The sequence below is a fragment of the Sinocyclocheilus anshuiensis genome, unplaced genomic scaffold (assembly GCF_001515605.1).
Source record: "Sinocyclocheilus anshuiensis isolate Anshui unplaced genomic scaffold, SAMN03320099.WGS_v1.1 scaffold379, whole genome shotgun sequence".
Taxonomy (NCBI): domain Eukaryota; kingdom Metazoa; phylum Chordata; class Actinopteri; order Cypriniformes; family Cyprinidae; genus Sinocyclocheilus; species Sinocyclocheilus anshuiensis.
The window spans coordinates 469,837-486,811 of NW_015552574.1; the positions used below are offsets into that span (position 1 = coordinate 469,837).

Consider the following 16,975-nt stretch of genomic DNA (forward strand, 5'->3'; position numbering starts at 1 on the left):
CACTGGATAGCTGGCCAATCAGAGCACACCTCGCTTTTCAGACCGATGAGCTTTGTAAAAATCGACACGTTTCAGAATGTTAAAGGTTCTTTATGGAACCATTTAGACAAAAAGGTTCTTCTATGGCATCGCGAAGCACCTTTATTTTTAAGAGTGTATCTGGCATCCAGTGTTCTGCGTTTTGCAAAATGTTGAGATCATAAATGGTTGAGATCATGAATCCTGATTACAACAGAGTGTATTTCTGTCAGCAGCTTTCATTATGACTAAGCATTCTGAACTTAAATAATTACAGCTTTGCTGTAGTCTTATCAAACTTGTTTTCGCAATGCTATCTCTATTCTCAGTTGTGTTCCAAACCTGTCAATTTGAACCTAAACCGCATGCTGAATTTCTTGCTCTTGAGGTTTCTTTCTTTGTCTGGCTCATGGAAGACTTTCCAGCATGTGAAATGAACACAGACTCCACGATGAACACGGTTGCTCTTGAAATGTCACTAAAAATGCTTGCTTCTCTCTGCATGTATGAATGGCGTGTGTTTGTGGGCACGTGTAAATTACACCACACACATTACAGGAACACAATGATGGGTGTAAGCACAGGAATGAACCAGGCCTTCATCAGCAGCAACCCTCTGGCCACAATGCAAGGTTTGTCATAGTTAAGAGGACTAGATGAAAAAAAAAAGGCTCAGAGAAAAAGATGGTTGCATGAAAGTGTTTTGATAGAAATATATGGAGCAGGAGAACATATTTAGAGATCAGTTCGAATAACATGAGGGAAACCTTCCCATCATTCATCATCAGAGAGCCTTCCGCTGTACTCCCACTGCATATCCATCACATCTTCATCCTCACTACTGATGTGTGTGTGTCTGTGTGCGTGTGTGTGTACCTTGTCTGTCTTTTTCAAAAGCACCTGCCATTTCTAGGCCCTTATGTTTGTTATTGAACTCATCATTGAACTTTCATCCTAACCACTTAAAACCCTTTGCCACCAACACAGTGCTGGAGCCGATGCACAATCTAGAACCGTTCTGTTCGTTTACCCCAAAGAAAAGGCGACTCCGGGGAACAGTGTGTTGCCTCGCACAACTTCCTTCATTTATACTCCAGTTTGTTTTCCCTATCTGTCTGTCTATATCTATTTCTGTAAAATAGTATTCTTAAATAATATATATTTCTTAAATATAACTAAAATACAAATGTTTATAATAAATATTAATACATAATCAAATTTCATTTATAAAAATCTTGTTAACTGAAATCTACAAATACTGTTTTTTGTTATATATTTTGACAAAATCGTATACCAAGTTTGAAAGAAGTTAAATATTAATACAATTATTACATTTCTTTTATAAAAATCGTATATGTGAATTGAAAACTGTGAATAATATTACAGAATACTATTATTAGCTTTTTTTGCAAAAACAACATACCAAAACAATACTTTTATTCAGCAAGAATGCATTAAATGGATCAAAAGTGACAGTACAGACGCTTATAAAGTTACAAAAGACTATTATTTCCAATAAATGCTGTTCTTTTAAATGTTTAATTATCAAATAATCCTGATGAAATAGTTTTTCTCAAAAATATTAAGCAGGAATTGTTTTCAACATTGATAATAACATGAAATGTTTCTTTGGAAGCAAATCAGCATATTAGAATGTTTTCTGAAGGATCATGTGACACTGAAGACTGAAATATTAATGCTGAAAATGCAGCTTTTTCACCACAGGAATAAATTACATTTGAACATATATTAAAACAGAAAACAGCTATTTGAAATTGTAATAATATTTCACAATATTACTGTTTTTACTGTATTTTTGATCAAGTAAATGCAGCCTTGGTGAGCAGAAGAAAGTTCCTTTAAAAATATTTTTTAAAAATCTTTTAAATTGTTGTGCATATATTTTTAAATACACGAAAGCTGGCATGATGGCATAAAGGCACTGAATTTAATTAATGTTAAAATACATTCTAAAAACTAATAAGACTACTCAATTAGACTTTTTTCAACTCTCAATTAGCAGAAAAACAGCTGTTTCCAAGCACCAGCACCCTTTTTGTGGAAAAGGGGCATCAAACAGCCATTGTAAGATTTTTGTATGATATGCCCTAAATTTAAAAATCTTTCTCTTTCTCTTTCTCCTCTCATCTGTTTCACAGCCCTGGCTGCCAGTGGTGGCCAGATGCACATTTCCACTCTTGAGGGCAGCGGTCAAATGTTCCTGGGTGGAGCTGGAGGTCCAGGAGCTGGACTTCGCCCGTCCCTCTTCCTAAACCGCCCCACATTACTGCCCCTGGCCAGGAGCGCAGGCATGGGTCTGGTCGGCACCCCCCGGGCTTCTCCGCCTCCTGGCGCCAGCGGCACAAGCCCAGACTCCTGCTCCGTCTCCCCCTGCTCAAGCCCCGCCTCCTTCTGCTCATTAGGTGATGCCTCGCCGCCCCCTCTGGGTGGAGCCATGGCTGAGTGACGCCCACACCAACCTGCTGCACCTGAGGGGAGTCAGAGGGGCGGAAGAAAGAAGACAGACAAGACTCGCCTTTTCAACCAAAGCCATCTCTCACTCCCTCCATTTCTCTCTTGTGCTCTCTCTCTCTCTCGTTACGTCTTTTAATGCCAAAAATACAGAGAAATGAGCAGAAGAGAACAGGGATAAGGAGAGAACAGGATAACGGGGGAATGTTTAAACCAAAAAATTGACCTACACAGCATGGAGAGGTGGCTTCGACGGAGCTACTTTGAGAATGTACACTTATTCCTTTCCAAGTGGAAAAAGACAAACCTACATGAACAGATGAATTTGAGGGCAGAGTCGAGAGCCAGAAAACTTTGCGAAGAAACAGCAAGGAAAAAGGAAAACGGGTGGCAACGAATGGAACAAAGGAAGGACATTTGACAAGTGTCACTGGATGGTAGAGAAGAGAAACCAAAAAATAAACACATGGAGGAAGAATGGAAAGACTCACAAAGACAAAAAATGCCAAAACCAAAATACCAAAAACCAAAAAATCGGAGAGAAAAGCTTTAGTAAGACTTTGAAACCTGAATTGTCCAGGATCAGATTAACTCTACACAACACCAAATACCATTTTTCCATGCACCCCTTATAATTTAAACTTTTTTTTAACTCTTTGTAAATGTATTTCTCAATCTACCTCTGCTACCAAGTATATCTTTTCATTCCATTTTCACTTTTGATCCCATGACATTTTCAGCATTTTTTCCTGTCAAACTTACAATGAAATACACGACGCCAAACGAATTTAGAGGGATTTTTCTCCACTTTCAACAGTATTACACCCATTACTGTGACACACATCCCCGATTCCCTTTCCATCACTGATCATCCGCTGGAAGCGCATCCATGCCTCAAACTTCGACTCACTTTTTTCTTGGATACCAAAGCGTTTGTCTGGCCTTTTGCGTCAGCTGAAAAGTGCTCAGATGTCAAGACCTCAGACATGTAAAAAAAACAACATACACAAGGAGAAATTTAAAAACGAATCCCACCCGAGCCCCCAAACCCCTGCCCTCCATCCTCTCTGGAACCCTCTCCTGTGCCTCGGAAAAAACGCGGGCCAAACAAAGAAAAGCAAGAGGAGCAGCGACTGAAGAGGATCCGAGGAAACTCGCAGGGTGAAATCCAACAACCGAGATGCTGAGGGGAGACATGTGATGTCGCCGCTTTTTTTTTTTTTTTTTTTTATTAAACCAAAAATGAAACCAAACCAAAACCAATGGACTAAAACTGAACTTTGCTCAAAGGAATGAAACCAAATACTAGGAGTGGACCATAGGAGGTGCACAAGGAGGTGATTTTTAGAGTAGCAAGACTCAACGTGGCTTCAACCAGAAGATCATTCCTTCACCTCCTCCCTCCTTCTTTCCGTTAAGTCGATGCTTTCACTCTCCTTCCTGGACGGGAGAATATTTATTAACCTCATCGAACTGAACTTCAGAATATATATATATATTTTGTTTTATTGCTTTTTCCTCTACAGCATAAACAAACTCTGTCTGTTTATGCTGTATGACTCGTCTCATTGCTTTATATTTTTGGGATAATTGGGTGACCTATTGCCTATTTTCATATTTCGTGTGTTTCGTCATTTTGAATTGATTGTGCCGGGAAGGGGGGCTCCCTCATCAGGCGGTTTGAAACAATACTGTGAACATGTAGCTTCCAAATTTTGCTTCGATTGCGAATGTTGTGAAATGATAAGCCAAAACTGAAGACATACCAAAAGCGAAAACTTTTCTTTTTTGACACCAAATAGCAACCTAACCAATGCACAACGCGTGGAGAAAGACCGTATTGGTGCTAGGTCTCTTCGAGGAGAGATAGGGAGACGTGTGTGAATGTGGAAGCTCATCTCCAGCATGGAAACCAAACCGAAACACGACCGATAGGCCAACGAAACTTTCGCCCGGCGTGTCGGCGAAACTGTTTTTGCCTATGTGATCTTAGACGCATACAAAAACGCAGACAAACGAGAAATGAAGAGGTGGGTGGGATGGGGTGGGATGGGGTTTCAAACAGTTGACGTTACACTTCTAGAGGGAATGTACCTGTTAGTGCTTTGATAGATTTTGTAGGAAAAACATTAATCTATGTTCAACTGCTTACTATTGCTAATGTAAAAAAAAAAAAGGCTGTGATAAAAATAGTCCTTACGAAATGTTGATGATGATGATGATGACTTGATTTAAGACCAAAAGCTTTAAACTGTCTCTCTTTGATTTTTTTCCCTTGAAAATTAGTATTTATTGTGTGAGGGGAGGGTATCGATGATTTATATGTTTCCAACTCTTCATCTTATTTATTGGCTTATTTATGTATATTTATAGCATTTTAATTTATCGATTCTGTCTTTTTTTAACCTTCGTAAAATCAAACTGGGGAAATGTGGTGTAGCTTCAGGAAAAAAAGCAAGTGTCAATGTCTGATGACAAACTTCAGTTTTTGAAACCAAAACTAGCTACTGAAACTGACTGTTTTTGTGGGCACCTTTTAAAAAAAATGTGTCCACCGCTTTCGAGAGATGACAAGTTTCCAAACTATATCTCTCACACTTAGTTGATGTAATGTATAGTTATGGGCTAATTTTAAGTATAACTCTTGTTCCAACTGTTTCTTTTTATTTAGATTTTGCTTCGTATTTTTTATTTTTTTGATGCGTTGGATGAGGGAAAAAGAGTGAGAGAGATACGCTTCTGCATATACCTCATGCTTGATTAGAAATACCAAATAGATGGGAAAAAAGCTTTAAGAATTTGACAAAGGGGAGCAGAGGAGATGTTGCTCAGGAGAGGGTGTTTTTAGCGTCCGAGTATAAGGGTTCACAGATTTCCCCAGATTATCTATCCTAAGTCCGGTTCAAATATCCGGCCTACGATCGGTTTTGTAGAACAGTTGATGGCAGATTTTGTTTTCACAACGGTTTTCTATGTGTACGTTACTCATGTGATTATTGGTTTTTGTATATAACTCTGTGTGCCGGTGTGTGCGGACAGCTCTGCCGTAGAGGGCCCTGAATGATACCAAAGTTAAACCTCTACCGCGGGACCTCTCACATGCTAGACACGCTCAAATGCATGGACGTTCTTGTAGACATGCACACGCAAAACTGTTCTTCAACCATTTACAGCAGGAATGTCCACGACTGCATCATTGTCATTGTGCACAGTATGTTCTGTTGTTTTGCATTGCATTGCCAAATAGAGGTAAATCTCACATTTAAATGAAATAATCTGAATTTTCTGGCTTAGCTACATTCAAATTAGAACTTTTGACTGAGTTTAAATTAATACCCAATGCAACATGTCGTTGCTTTTCCCGTTTGTTTCCCTTCAGCTGCTACAACTTCAATCCAAAGGTAACTGATTAGGTCAACAAAGGAAGATTTTCATGCTAAAACCTCAAAGAGTTGAAACCAAAGAGTTCTGCCGTAACATGTTGTCAGGAAACATGCAGATGCTTTTCCTTTTGTTCTCAGAACACATACCCGCTTCTCTTTTTGACATTTGATGTTGATGACGATGAAGTCCATGGTCACTTTCGACTCTGTATCTGCGTTTTTGCGAAGATCCTTTTTCCTCTCGGTCGGTGTGTCTCGCTCTTACCTCAGAAGCTCTTCATGGAATTTGTAATCTGCTCTGGATTTGAATCCGGATTTTGTTTCAGAACTGTTGAACTGTCTGTTACTCATCGCTCTCTGTGTGCCTGTTGTATGGGGTGGGAACGGGGTGGGCAAAGAAGGGAGGGGGCCAAACAGCCAATAAGTGTTAGGATTAAAGTGCAACTTTAGACCAAAAATGTGTCCATGTCTGGTTGTGTTTTATACTTTACCTTTTAAAAATGCTTGTGTGTGTATGTGAAAATAAAGATTATAATTCTACACTTAACTCTGGGTTAATTTCTTTTTAACCCTGGGTTAAGTAGCCTAACATTTCACTCTGCTGTTAAACTCTGGGTTATCTTTTGCAGGCCAAAGGCATGCAGTGTCAAATAACGTATTGCTAGAACATCACAAGTTGTTTACCATCCAATCATAAGGTAAACAATGCCTACCTTATTAAATATGCATGCACCATCATGAATGCAGTCACAGAAACTCACGCACTGGGTTTAGTTTCAGCGTTTGAGGTAAATATGTAAAGTGCAGCAATGGAAGAGTTTAGTCAGATGAATCACTTTAAGTGACAGCTTCCTTACTAAAGTTGCATGCTGGTTCTGTCTTGCACTTGTCCAATTAATGTTTTTAGTTTTGTAAATATGTAAATAAGATGCAGATTTAGCAAAACCCCGACTAGTTGGATTTAATATAATCAAAGGGTGAAGTATGAACCGAGTGAAACTTGGAACAAGATAATGTCGACCCATAGTTCAAATGAGTTTAGTTTCAAGTGTGAAAAGCCCAATTCAAAAACAATATTTAATAGAAGTTCAATCAACAGCATTAGTGGCATAATGTTAGTTACCACAAAAATGATTTCAATTTGTCCCTCCTTTTGACTAAAAATAAAAAGAGAGGCTGCAGTGAGGCATTTACAAAAGACTGATTTTTGGAAGCTTTAAATACAGAAATGTAAAGTTTAAATTTCTATAAAAGCACTTGCTACACCTTTCACAATTCTTTTAAAAATGGACAGTTAAAACTTACATTACTTGAGCTGTTAAAGGGATAGTTCACCCAAAAATGAAAATTTGATGTTTATCTGCTTACCTCCAGGGCATCCAAGATGTAGGTGACTTTGTTTCTTCAGTAGAACACAAACTGAGATTTTTTTTTTTATTTTTGCAGTCTGTCAGTCTTATAATGTCAGTGGATGGGAATCACGGCTTTGAGAGTCAAAAAACATACACAAACAAAACCAAATTAAACCCTGCGGCTCGTGATGATACATTGATGTGAAAAGACACAAAACGATCGGTCTGTGCAAGAAACTGAACAGTATTTATATAGTTTTTTACCTATGATTTTCACAGCAATGTCTGAACTGTCCTGAGCGCATTCACGTCTTCTTTTTCAGCCTGCGCGTGAGGTGTCTTCTTCTTGCTTTACGGCAGATCGCAGACTTATAAGTGCATTACCGCCACCTATCTGTCAAATGGACCATTGACACTCTATCTATAATCTCAATTGGGAGTGTCAATGGTCCATTTGAGAGATAGGTGGCGGTAATGCACTTATAAGTCTGCGATAAACATCAATTTTTCATTTTTGGGTGAACTATCCCTTTAAGCTGTTTAAATCCATTTACAGTCATTTTGTGGTTCTATAGGGTTTATAGCGATTTTATCACACTGAAATCATGTCAATTTGCATATTAAGTCTTGTGGCCATACTGAGTATTTTCACATTTTCAGACTGACCTCATTCACTTCCATTTCCACTTCTGTAAGTGCTTCACTGTAACCAGATTTTTGTGATATTCAAGCATGCCACAAATGCTGCTGAATTAGTTTATCTTGTTCTGAACCTGTAATATACCTGGTGTAAGTATTAGAATGTGGTGGAAGAGGCTAGAAGCAACTTTCAATCTGCCTCCCAATTTGTATTAAATTAATCTGCAAAATTGATGTTGCTCAATTCTGGCAAATTTTCAGTTACCTTATATATATGATCTGACAGTTTTATATACCTTCCTTTTTATACATTGATTATTTTTGGAAACCTATCCAAGCTGCTTTTTACAAACTGTTTGGAAAAACTGCTTTATTTTAAATTAAATTTAGCTGGAAGTAGAGTGAAGGCCTGGAAGGCTAACACTATAGTTGCACTGTAGATGAACTGTGTTTTCAGAGTTGTTCTGAAGAAACCATCTAATCATTATTCCACAGAGCAACCTCACGTTACTGCATAAGGACGTATACATCAATAACTGTGTCTTCTAAATCAATGTTTCCCAACCATTTTTTAGTCGCGGCACCCTTTGGAAATTTTAACTGAGCGACTGAGCAGCCGAAATTTCGGTGCATCTCTAATTATTGGCGACATCAGAAATGGATATTATATAATAGATGCTTTTTTGAACATTTTAGCAATTTAAAAATATTAAAAAATGATTTTTTACACGGCACCCCTGCTCTCGACAGACGGCACCCCAGTTGGGAAACACTGTTCTAAATGACACATAACTGACAAAAGTTAATTTTATGTTAGCTAAGGAATGGTTAGTTCTAAAAAGAAAACTTTCAAATCACACCTGCCAACTGTCACGCAATGGAAATCCAGGTCCTTGGGAGAAAACATTAAGCATGGGAATGCAAGGCATTCCCAAACACTTTCAAGTTTTAACACTAACAAGCTGATGATTTCTCAGACTGGAGTCTCTAAGAGCCACTCTTTTAAAAGCTGGTAATGAGGTGTTTTGAAAAGTCAGTCAAGCACCACTTTTTAACATCTACAGCAGTTCTTGACCTCTTTTGCTGTGTGGCGTCATTGTGCTGTCACTTCTAAAACTCATGACACAAATATTTGGACGTTTTAAAATCCCTATAACAGTCTATTTATCTTCTACCCATCTACGACACAACATAGCTAGTTTCAAATAAGTAGCCCACTGTGGCAGCACCATGGTACAGTAATGGTAGGCCTATCAGAGAAGTCCATTTGATATGGTACTAAATAAGTACAGTATTCATGTAGGCCTAACGTTACTATGTACATTTTTAAATGTTCATGAAAAAGGTATAGCAGCCTACCTCCACCTTTCATTGAAACGGAGTTTTAAACAAATAGCCCAATTAGAAACTACCCTGCTGAAAAAAACCAAAACAATAAAACCATCACAGAAATTCTAATGGTTTACACTACAAATACCATTACAAACCATCAACTTTTAACCATTAAATCCATTAATTATTGTGTTCTGTAGTCTGTTTTGGAACATATTCCATTAGGTTTTAGTGGTTTTAACAAGCCACCAATAGAAGGCGCCCAATTACCAGCAGAAACCCACAGGGTACAGTTTCCATTAAAACTAATACAAGTCCCATTATAACCAAAAACCATTACAAATTCTGTAATGGTGACTGTTTTTTTTTTGTTTGTTTTTTTAGCAGGGTACCTACAAAATAATTTGTTTATAGATCCACTGTTTTGGAACATATGGTTTCTACCTGGTTCAAGTGGGTTGAACAGCCAGCAACACCATTTGTTCCTGGTTTACTATCTTGAACCAGCTAATGACCTTGTAGAAAATAGCGGGACAGCACAGAGCACACCATTTAAACTAGATTGTTCCGTTGTGTTGTTCAGAACGTGAGGAAATCGAGGGGTCACGATTCGCACACGCTTTTTCCCGCCTTTTTTTCATTCTGACTGGATTAACTGGATTTATTTTTGCAGACATGTGCAATACCAAGATTAACCACTAGATGAACACCAAACTCTATCTGATTTCACACGGCGATTTACAGCATCAAACCAAGCAGATTTTACTAGATTACGGGAAGATTTCCACCTGCAAAACCGACTAAGTGTCTGCGGTGAGATTCATGTAAATAACCTCTTGACTGTTAACTTCCCATTTCGTGACAGAACCCGGTGTGATGGGTGAGTTATTTTGAATACATTTGAATGTCAGCTAAGAGTCTGAATAGTGGTTTGAAGCTGTGGACCTACTACAAACACGTTCTCATGACAGACAAGCTTATTTTTAGCATATCTAGTTACACTTAAATTACAGAACTTATTATATTTTACTTTTAATTATAGCCTACCAAAGTATTTTCATACATGAAGACAAAACATGCCTTGTGATGTAATTAAATAAGAATTGTCTAAATTAGTGAATTTACAAAGAAACAAAAATCTCTAAATGGTTGATTTTGTTACAAGTACACTTTAACTATTTAGCATTTTGTCATAGATCACCTTTATTACTCAGATTTTAACATGGGTCTGAGGGTTTAGCCTAACTAGTAGGGGGCATAGGTCTCAAAGGTTGTCCAACTCAGTGTTGGAGAAAGTTACTTTTAAAAGTAATGCATTACAATATTGCGTTACTCCATAAAAAAGTAACGAATTACGTTACTTAGTTACTTTTTATGGAAAGTAATGTTACGTTACTTTTGCGTTACTTTTTAAATCTGGACAGGGCTTGCTTGTTTGTTTTTAAAATAAAAAAGTTATATTTTTGGCAAATATAAAAGCCTTTTCACACCAAAAGTGAAATGAATAAGCCTCAGGCTGAAGGGAAAGTAAATTTACGTCCGTACAGTAGAATGCACTTCAGCACACTTCAGCAGTAAAAAAAGACACACAAATGTTTGTCTAGAGTAATTTTTGCTTATTAGTATGGTTGAACTGGATCATCAAAGGTCAGAAGCAAAGACATTGGTTAATAGAATGGGATTAAATACATAAAGGATATTTGTGTTGTTTAACATTTAATTATTGCGTCATATTCTGAGTTGCATTATTTTTATTCATTTTGAGGAATACTGAATCTGTGGGTGGGGTTTTTTTGTGAGTGAGATGAATTAATGCATACTCATATTTATTTTAGAACTACAGTAACATCTGATTTTTTTCTCAACATGGCGACAGGAGAGCTGTTAATCAATAAATTGGAAAAAAAAGTAACTTGCGTTACTTATTTGAAAAAGTAACTCAGATATTCTTTTGTAAATTAAAAAGTAATGCGTTACTTTACTAGTTACTTGAAAAAAGTAATCTGATTACGTAACTCGCGTTACTTGTAATGTGTTACCCCCAACACTGGTCCAACTATTCGATTATTGAAGCAGACTAGTTAAAGGTTCCTAAAGAAAACACGTATAAATCAGAGTCAACCTGAAACCAACCTAATTATATCTGTAAAACTGATTAGTTGACTTGTTATGCAGGCAACCCACCAACTTTTTTTTTTTTTTTCACATCCCTTCTAACAAGTTGACAATGTATATATATATACTTGATTAATGTTGTGAACTTTAATTTGAATGGTTGAGCTCCTGTTATTGATGAAACCTTTTATATCAATGATGAAAATTCATCTCATTATATTGAAGTGTACAATGGCAGGCATTCAGAATCCCTCAATGAGCGTATAATGTTGAACATGCTGATTCGTATAAAACCACACAAAGGCAAGACATGAGAAGATATCTCACTCTCGTTAATTTACTCATCCATGTCCTCCGCATTTAAACACAACACCAACAGTTCCAACAAACAAGGTGGTTCACAGTCGAGGCCTTGTGTTATACATCATCCGGCCAAACATGTAGGCTGGAGTTCTTGCAGAGGCAAGAAAACAAGACGCGGAAGACATCGACACAATGTCAGCTTACAGTTTAAAATGTAGACTCTCAAGCAGTTGGCAGAATCCAAGGCTATATACAATGCACACAGTATCCTTCCACAAGAATATCTGAGTAAATACTCATTCCAAACCTGAATGACTTTATTTCTTCTGCAGAACACACAAGATGTTTTAAAGAATGTTTCGACTTTCTTTGTCCATATAATAAAGGTTTTCATAGTACTGACAAAAAAAATAAATAAATTCAAACATAACTTCTGTGGTGTGGTGTAGTACAATGGATTACAGATTTTTCTTTTTCAGTTCACCCAAAAATGAAAATTTGCCACAAAAATGCTCAACCTCAGGCCATCCAAGATATACAGTGGGTACGGAAAGTATTCAGACCCCCTTATATTTTTCACTCTTTGTTATATTGCAGCCATTTGCTAAAATCATTTAAGTTAATCAATAATCCACAAGTAATCCACACCACTCCAGACCATCAGTTAATGTATTGTGAAAAGAAAAGATGCATGTTTGTAAGAAACAAATCCATCAAGACGTTTTAAATATATACTGTTGTTTCTGGCCAAAATACGAGTCCATAATAACGTTTCCTCCAGTGAAAATGTCCCCTGTTGCCCTCTCACATCAAGATCCACCAATATATTTGTTTAGTACCATTTTGGACTTTTTTCGCTTGTAAATTGTGCTTGATCTATGCATATTTCTCTTCTGATTTAGACAAGACGACTTTTTCACTGGAGAAAGCAATCTTATGGATAGAGGACTCGTATTTTAGCTGGAAGCAACGGTTTGAAATTAAGAATGTCTTAATGATGGATTTGTTTATTACAAACACCCAAGACATTAATTGTTGGACTGGAATGGTGTGGATTAATTGTGGATTATTGCGATGTTTTTATCAGCTGTGTGGGCACCCATTCACTGCAGAGGATCCGTTGCTGAGCAAGTGATGCTAAATTTCTCCAAATCTGTTCTGATGGAGAAATAAACTCATCTAGCTAAATCTTGGACGGCAAATGTTCAGCAACATTTCTTTTTCAGCGCTAGTCCTTTAAGTGGTAGATGTGTTTGACTAAATTTCACAGCGTTTGAAAGGTCACACTGCAATTATTTAGCGCTCAAACAAAAAAAAGGCCTTAGTTTAATATAGTTAAATATAGTTACTTGAATCATTTGTTCAGTTTGCCAAACTGCGACGTAGGCATCACGGTGGCTTGTCATTATAACAGCGTTTAATGATTATGTATTATTATCTTGGCTTATATCTACGTGCGGTTGGAGACTAATGGCCATAGCAACAGACACCGCGAGGTGTTTCTCGACACCCGACGAACGTGATTGAGGTTGGAGCGTTGGAAAGCTGTCGGCACACCACAGTCATCCTGGCACTGGGTACACAAACACATATTCTCACCCTCTTTCTTTATTTCTCTCCCCCTCACAAACCGACACTGTGTTCCTCTCACTGCAACACACACACACAAACACACACACACATTTCCTCTGTGTTAAAAGGCAGGGCCACGACTTCATTGCCAGTGAGGTAATGAGGCCGCAGTTGCCACACAGTCTGCAGTGTTCGACAGACTCACCCCGGGCAGCGTTTCACTCTTTCCGAACCCTGCGCTCCATCTCACTTTTACTTTATACCCCGTATATCCCAATGTTACCCCATCATTTCTATCCCCTCTCCATTTTTTCCTCATCCCACTCTCCTTTTTTCTTAAATATAACTTTGAGCTTTGTTGCTTCAATATGAAACAAATTATCGGGAGACTTTGAGGACGTCTCCAACCAAAACAAAGTGTAGATGTCGGTTTGAAATTTTTCACTCCGTGACTATTCTGGGCCGAAAGAAAGATGGAAAGAGTCTGGGTTTGTGCATGGGAGGGAGGTAAAAGAAGAGTAGGAAGTCGCGAATAGTGCAAATAGGAGTAGGAAGAGAGAGTTCCTAGCTGAGATACAGGAGACTCTGTCAACACGCACATGCCGGGCCCGATATAGACCGACACCATACCAGCGGCATACTCTCGTAGCCGTTCGGTGTCCTCTAACACTTAACCTCGCTCATGTTTCTTGCGGCTGGTGCCCTGTGTCTCTGCTCCACAATTTACTTCTGTTCTCACTTTTAATTCCTCACCCTCATTCCAGCACTCTCTCTCTCTTGCTCTCATAGGCTTGGCACAGCGATTGGCAAAGTGCCTGAAATGGGTCAAATATAACTCCTGCATTCCTCTCCTTCAGTCTCTTTTCCTCGCTGGCTTATGAGGCCTAACACACACACACATTCAAACAGTCAAGCTCTCTCAGGGATTACAGTCGACTTTATTTACACCTAATCAAGTGGTCGCAGGGCACCTGGTTTTACCGCTTTTGAAATATTTACTTTAAATAGCTGGAGGGTGCCCATGTACGCGCTGCCTGATGTGTGTGTACGTGTGTGTGTGTGATGAATTACTGCTTCATTCTCATTGCATTTGCTTATAGGAAGGAGCTAGTCAGCATCACAAGCCCCACATGAGTACAGTATCCACCTGTTTTTTTAAACGAATTGATCTGTATTTAAGTTTTCATCACTTTCTTCGGTCTATTTCATTTATATTGCTCATACTTGGTGGTAACCCTGAGTATTAAATGTCAGTGAGCGCTCACAGCACAGGTTTCCATTTAAGGAGGGATGTGAGCCATATCTAGGGACTAGGGTATCATTAGCTTTTTCATTTTTCCATGCACGTTATGAATGTCATTTGTGTGGAAAAATGGGAATATTTGCAAAAACAATTGGAAAATAAGGCAGTGCCTCTGTCCCATCTGTTAGTGGATGATTTTGTTTGATTTTGGGGCAATAAATGCAAATTGAATAAAATTTGAAAAAAAACTAGCACAATAAAAATAGAAGTTTATAGTAGCAGTCATTGCAGATCCCATGTGGCTAAATTTTAAATACTTTTAAATATATATATATATATATAACATTTATATAAAGGCATGTTAAATATTATGAAGTGAAGTCAAATTTTGCATTTTTGACTGTTGGTAAGTAAACACCTATCAACCAGAACACCCTAACAACTGCATTTTAACAGTCTGACAAACACCGGGAACACATTAGCAACCACCTTCAGAGCCAGCCATGTCCTAGAAACCGAAAACACCATAGTAACTGCATAGCAACCCCCTGGCAACCATCCAGAATAGCCTAGAAACAGCCTAGCAACCACCTTCAGGGCCAGCAATGTTCTAGAAACCAAAAACACCATAGTAACCACATAGCAACACCCTAGCAGCCACCCACAACAGCCTAGCAACCATATTCAGGGCCAGCAATGTCCTAGAAACCAAAAACACCATAGTAGCTGCATAGCAACACCCTGGCAACCACCAAGAATAGCCTATAAACAGCCTAGCAACCACCCCCAGGGCCAGTAATGTCCTAGAAACTAAAAACACCATAGTAACCACATAGCAACACCCTAGCAACCACCCAGAATAGACTAGAAACAGCCTAGCAACTAGAGCCAGCAATGTCTCATGCCACCTCGCTCATGTTTCAGCAATGTTCCTAGAAACCAAAAACACCATAGCAACTGCATAGCAACACCCTGGCAACCACCCAGAATAGCCTAGAAACAGCCTAGCAACCACCCTCAGGACCAGTAATGTCCTAGAAACTAAAAACACCATAGTAACCACATAGCAACACCCTAGCAACCACCCAGAATAGACTACAAACAGCCTAGCAACTACCTTTAGAGCCAGCAATGTCTCATGCCACTTCGCTCATGTTTCAGCAATATCCTAGAAACCAAAAACACCAGAGTAATTGCATAGCAACACCCTGGCAACCACCTAGAAACACCCTAGCAGCCACCTTCAGAGCCAGCAATGTCCTAGAAACCAAAAACACCATAGTAATTGCATAGCAACACCCTAGCAACCACCCAGAATAGCCTACAAACCGCCTAGCAACCACTTTTAGGGACTACCAATTCTCTAGAAACCAAAAACACTATAGTAACCACATAGAAACCACATTGGATACCCTAGCAACCACTCTGAACACCTTATCATCATGTAGTTTTGCATATGCAAGCACCACTCCAGTTCTCTCTCTTCCACATTTAACCCTCAAATTGCTTTCCCTACCTCGTATCTTCCAGCCCTTCATCCCTCGTATACATCTACTGTATCTGCTCTTCCCCAAAGTGAAAGTGTGCTAATCCTATTAGAAATGTGTGAATACCAGCTGGGACAAGGAAAAGCAGAGAGCGAGGGGACACTGAACAGAACAAGAGCGATAGTTTATGTGTACTTGAAAGAGAAAACATGGACGTCAATTTCCACGCTCCTCATCAGGAATCGCTTTGAGATGTACGTGTGCATTTGAACAGGAGATATTGTCCATGGGATTGCAGCACTGTAAAGTCCATCTCTGGAGTTGTGTGTAAAGTCAAAGGTGTGTGTTTCGAGGTTAGTGTGGCAGACGGTGGAGAGACAGGCCAAATGTGTTTCCTGAAGAGTTCAAGCGCCGAGAAAATAAACAAGCCTTTTGATCACAAAGAGTCTATTCACACGCTCCTTTACACGCACACACACAGATGTATGCATAAACTCTCTCTCTCTTTTCTTTCCCCCGATGCCCTTCCCCCACCATTTTTGGGCTGCTGCTTTTACCCCTTGCACTTTTAGCATTTTAGCCCTACCCCTTCCTTTCTCTCTCTCTCTGACACTCTTTCCTAATCCCCGATTCCCTTGAGAATTCCTCCCTGTCGGTCCCACAGCACTTCTATATCTCTCTCGGCCTCTTTTTATCTCTCTCTCTCAGCTGGGAAGACAAGACCTCGGATGCCGTAGTTTAACTGTATTTTTGAAAACCTGGTGAGAAAAATGAAAAGGTATGCCATGCCGCTGACCTTGACACCTTTAAACACTTTCGTAATACCAATTACATATGCACACACACATAAGAACCTTCCATCATTGGTGCACAAAGCTCCCATTGTGCATTTGAGTGTGTGTGTGTGTATGTGCATGCGTGCATATGTGGATGTGTATATTGGGCCCCCTTCACGAGGTCAATGGGGGGCATTTACTACTAGAACTATAGTCGTGTTTGGGAGATGACTAAGAGAAGACTATTTTGCCTGCCGGACCCCAATCGCATTATCATTAGATT

At 38.9% G+C, this 16,975-nt stretch overlaps 1 protein-coding gene across 1 annotated transcript in view; it reads left to right on the top strand.

The window, feature by feature from the left end:
- LOC107665127 (POU domain, class 2, transcription factor 2) overlaps positions 1-2,888 on the top strand; it is a 74,493-nt gene extending 71,605 nt beyond the window's left edge. The window contains 2 exon segments of the mRNA XM_074186922.1: positions 577-650; positions 2,178-2,888. Of these exon segments, the coding sequence (XP_074043023.1) occupies positions 577-650; positions 2,178-2,485 (382 nt within the window). The 3' untranslated portion in view covers positions 2,486-2,888.
- Positions 2,889-16,975: the final 14,087 nt, after the last annotated feature.